This window comes from Palaemon carinicauda, unplaced genomic scaffold, assembly GCF_036898095.1.
Source record: "Palaemon carinicauda isolate YSFRI2023 unplaced genomic scaffold, ASM3689809v2 scaffold3055, whole genome shotgun sequence".
Lineage (NCBI taxonomy): Eukaryota > Metazoa > Arthropoda > Malacostraca > Decapoda > Palaemonidae > Palaemon > Palaemon carinicauda.
The window spans coordinates 12,501-17,500 of NW_027170727.1; the positions used below are offsets into that span (position 1 = coordinate 12,501).

The 5,000-nt window shown below is 35.3% G+C and overlaps 1 protein-coding gene across 1 annotated transcript in view; it reads left to right on the plus strand.

Moving 5' to 3' along the window:
• Positions 1–2,983: 2,983 nt before the first annotated feature.
• Positions 2,984–5,000, plus strand: part of LOC137636465 (uncharacterized) — a gene marked incomplete at its 3' end in the record, with an annotated part of 2,532 nt that continues 515 nt past the window's right edge. Inside the window, exon 1 of the mRNA XM_068368894.1 lies at positions 2,984–5,000. This exon is cut by the window's right edge and continues 515 nt beyond it. Within this exon, the coding sequence (XP_068224995.1) occupies positions 2,984–5,000 (2,017 nt within the window).

The window sequence follows — 5,000 nt, forward strand, 5'->3', positions numbered from 1 at the left end:
CTCATGGCGACCGTGACAGGATTGAGGATGTTGGTTGTTAAGAGTTGCTGCTGGTTCGCTTCCAAGCTAGTCAGACGAGGTGTAATTTAACATTTATATTTCCTTGGTTAAATTTTAAGATTACGTATATTTCCATTGCCGTTTTTACTTTATTAGGCTTTATATTCTTACTGAAACTGGTACCAAGATGACTGAGTTATTGATTAAATCACGAAAATATGTTAGAAAGTCCGTTACTGAAATTTACAATAAGAAGGATCAGTTTTCATCATATAGTGATATTGAACGTTCTACACTAAAACTGAGGCTTGAAGGACATTTCACGAAATTATCTGACTTAGATTCTAAAATACAAAATTCAAAGTTTTCTACTGAATGTGATGAAGCTGCTTTGTTAGTTGAGCTTGATGCATGTGAACAGTACAAAACTAAAATTCAAGAGAGCATCTCTACTTTACAAAATTTACCTCAGGTTCGGCATCTGCCTATAGATAATCAGTCACATCAGTCCTTGTTAAAGAGTCCCCATGCTCCTTTACCAACCTTCAATAGTACTGAAGGCGAAGATCTTGGGAAGTTTTTTGTAGAATTTGAACAAACCCTTTCAAAGTTTAAGTTCCCAGAATATGATAAGTTATTGTTGTTAAAACAGCAGGTAAAGGGAAGAGCTCTTACATTAATTAACACTTTGGATGTTCAAAGTCAGAGTTATGCTGATGCAAAAGCTTTGCTAGAGAAGGCTTTAGGCTCAAGAGAAGTTCAAATTTTTAATACCATAAAGCAAATATCTTCAATAAAACTTTCAGATGATGATGATCCTTTTGAATATATTGGGAAAGTAAGCAATTTAGTAGCAAGCGTTAGGACCTTAAATATTGATGTTGACATGTTTCTTCAGTTTTTCTTCTGGAATGGTTTAAATGAGAAATTCAAGTGTCATATGACTGCCATAACTAACAAAATTAGGCCATCTCTTGCAGAGATTAGGGATAATTTCTTTGATGCTAGTGAGAGATATTTACAAGGTAAAAAATGTAAGAAAGTTGAGAAACAAAAGTCTGACACTACTAGCTTTGCTGCCAAGGTTTCTTTTGACTCTAAAGTAGGTAAATGCAGCATTTGTAGTAGATTAGGCAAAGATCCAAGTCATTTTTTGAGTAAATGTCCTAACTTTGTTTCTAGCAAAGATAAAAGAACAAAATTGGAGGAACTGGGTGCTTGCTCAAAGTGTGGCTATCCAAGTCATATATTATCAGAATGCAGATTCAGATTTAATTCTAAATGTAAAAACTGCAAGGGCTGGCATATGTCATTTTTGTGTCCCGATGAAAAAGGTGCTACCAGTATTAAAGAAAATCCAAATTCCGAAAAGAAAAAAGGTAAAGCCAGTAACAGTACAGATAAAGTTAGAAACTCTGAGAGTGGTAATGGAGATGTTGTTGGTAGTTCAAGCAGTAGTGTTGCTGCTATAACTGAAGTTTTAAATTGTGAGGTTGAGGGATATACAATTTTGCCAACTTTTAATATTTCAATTAAAGGTACCAATCTCAGGGTCCTTAAAGACACTGGATGTCAAGCAAATTACATTGAAGAAAATTTGGCTCAAGATTTAAATTTGAAAGTTGTAAATAATGGAGTTTCTTTAACCATTAATGGTATTAATTCCTCTAAGAGTTATAAGACTAAACAAGTTGAAATTGAGTTGCCAATTGGTAGCAATAGTTACATTGTATATGCATTTTGTCTTCCCTCAATTGATGTTTCATTGCAGTTACCTGGGTTAAATGAAGTAGTCAGTGGGTTTGTTTCAAAGGGATACAAGCTAGCAGATCAGGGATTGTTAAATTCTACAGATAGGATAGACAATATTAAATTTATATTAGGATCAGAGTCCTTGCATTGTATCCCTGAAAAGGATATAGTATTTGGAAAATCCAATGACTCCATTTATTCTGATACATGCTTGGGTATATTATTAAAGGGAGACATAAATAAATTAAAGAGCAATTTAAGATTCTTGAAGCCTTGTTCTTCCATGAAGTCAAATGTGCAACATATGTTAAAAGCTGTAAATGTACTTCCAACAGGGACGAAAGAGAACGTTTCAGTAGAATCTTCATCTTTAAATGACCTGGAGACTTCTAATACATATGAGTTGTTTGATGATGATGGTCAGATAATAGAATCTGAGTTGAATAGGGCTACAAATGAATGCTTAGAACTCTCTTGTAAATATTATGTTGGGGAAGACAGAGGTCAATATCATGAAGATAATGTAGAACTGAATGACAGGCTTATAGAGTATGCTTTAGAAGAAACCCATAGGACTGCTGATGGAAGATTGTGTATGCCACTATTATGGAACCCGAAAGTTAGTCATCTACTAGGCCGCAACTACAATTTAGCCAAATCAGTGTTGAAAACCCTTACTTCTAAATTAGAAAAATTCCCTGATAAGTTAGCCTTAGTAAATGACACCTTTAAGACTCAGGAGACATTAGGCATCATAGAAAGAATTGATAATATTGAGGATTTTATGGATACTCATCCTGAACATAGTTTCATGCCTTTCATGGGGGTCTTTAAACCAGAGAGGGAGACCACTAAATGCCGTGTAGTTTTTCTTTCTAATTTGTATGAAAAAAGTTCTAAATCCCCAACTGCAGTTAGTCACAACATGGCAATATTTCCTGGGCCTTCATTAAACCAAAAGTTAGCCTCCGCTCTCCTACAGTTAAGATTTGGTAAGTTTTTATTATGCTTTGATCTTGAAAAGGCATTCAATCAAATTGCTTTGCCAGAAAAGGATCAAAATAGGCTACTGTTTCTTTGGTATAGAAATATTGAGAAAGCAGATTATTCATTAGTAGGGTATAAATGTTCTAGGTTAAGTTTCGGATTGAGGTGTAGTCCCACAATTCTCATGTTGGCCCTCTTTAAAATTTTGATATTGGATGAAGCGCCGGACACCAAAATTAACAGGATGAAGTCTCTTGTATATCAACTAATGTATATGGACAATGGGGCATACATTACAGATGAGGAAGCTGATCTTAAGTGGGCATATTCTGTGCTTCCTGATATATTCATACCTTATAGATTTAACTTGCAACAGTTTGCAACAAATTGTTCATCTCTACAAGAGAATATTGATGATTATTTTGATAAAGTGACTTCTGACCCTATTAAACTGCTAGGTCTTCAGTGGCATCGTTCCACTGATAAGGTTTCTACCAAGGAAATCATTTTAGATATTTCAGCAAACACTAAGAGACTTATTTTGAAGTCTATTGCTAGTCATTTTGATGTATACAATTTTAATGCTCCCCTTCTGAACAGAGCAAAGCTATTTTTGCACGATTTGCAAGTTCAAAGAAATTTGGGATGGGATGATACCTTGACAGACTCTCAAGTGAGGGAGTGGCGTTGTATTGCCAGGCAGGCAAACTCTGCTCCACCAGTTATGTTGGACAGAAATGTTGGAAATAGGGAGGATTTATATGATCTTGTAGGATTTGCCGACAGTAGTAAGGTCATGTTTGGTTGCGTCATTTACCTTCTTAACTTGAATACAAATGTTGTTTCTTTCGTAATGTCAAAATCGAAGATTGTCAACAAACAATTGGAGTCAAAATCCATTCCGTCTCTTGAGCTTCAAGCATTGTCTTTGGGTACAGAGTGCTTAATTGATTTATATCAAGATATTGCTGGAGATCGGTGCATTGAAGCTATAAAGATTAATAAATTGCGAATGTACTCTGACAGTCTGGTTACGGTTAGCTGGGTCAACTCGTATGTACATAAGTTGGATAAAATGCAGAAACGCTCAGTGTTTGTTCTTAATAGACTAGAACATATTGCTAACTTGTGTGAGGCACATCAGGTGGAGTTTTCTTTTGTTTCGGGTGGACAGAACCCAGCAGACTGTGTAACTAGACCTGTTTCTCATAATCAGTTAACCAAGACTAATTTTATCACGGGACCAGATTTTTTGACTGATTCATTAGATAACACTATTAGTAGAGATATTCTTACAGTACTGGTTCCAGACCCAGATTATTCTGAAAGGGTAGAAAAGTTTGCAGGATATGTTGAAATTCAAGGCACTGATCATTCTCAATTAATTCCTCCTGAAAAAGTATCTAGTTTTGGTAAACTGGTTAATATTAATGTTTTAGTGTTAAAGTTTGTGAATTGTCTGAAAACCTCCTTAGTTCGCAAACATCCAGACAAGTATTCTCATTTGTTTCTTTACTCTGCTGATTTTAACTATTACAGGGAGGCATATCATAGAGTAATTCTGTTGGACCAGAGAAGTCAGTTTCCTGAGATTTTTGAGTACTTTAATTCTGCTTCAAAGAAATTAAGTGACATTCCACCTTTGGTTTCTCAGTTGAATGTATATCAAGATAACAAAGGGTTGCTGAGAGTAAAAAGTAAGTGTGACAGAATCAAGAAAATTAGAAAATACAGGGAGTATGGTTTTCCCCTGCTGATGTCAAAGTGTAGCCCATTAGTTCCTTTGTTAATTAGGCACACACATCTTAGCTTACATCATGCAGGGTGTTATTCTGTTATACAAGAAATTAGGAAAACTGTTTGGATTCCCCATATATTTTCTTTAGTAAAGAAGTATATAAGGGCCTGTATTGGATGCAAAAGGTTCAGGGAAAGACCTATTAAATTAAACCAAAGTTCTTATCGTGAGGTTAGAATTGATCCACCAAATGTCCCATTCCGTAATATTTACATTGATCATATGGGACCCTTTTATGTTAAGGTGAACAATTCCAAAGAAAAGTTATGGATCCTTGTAATTAGTTGCATGTGGTCAAGAGCGGTAAATCTAAAGCTGTGTGATAGTCTCTCGGTTGAGGATTTGCTAAGAGCCTTGCAGCTCCACATTTATCAATTTGGAATGCCTGAGTATATAGTCTCTGATTTGGGAACTCAAATGACTGCTGGATCCAATATTATAGAGACTTTTCTTTCTGATTTTG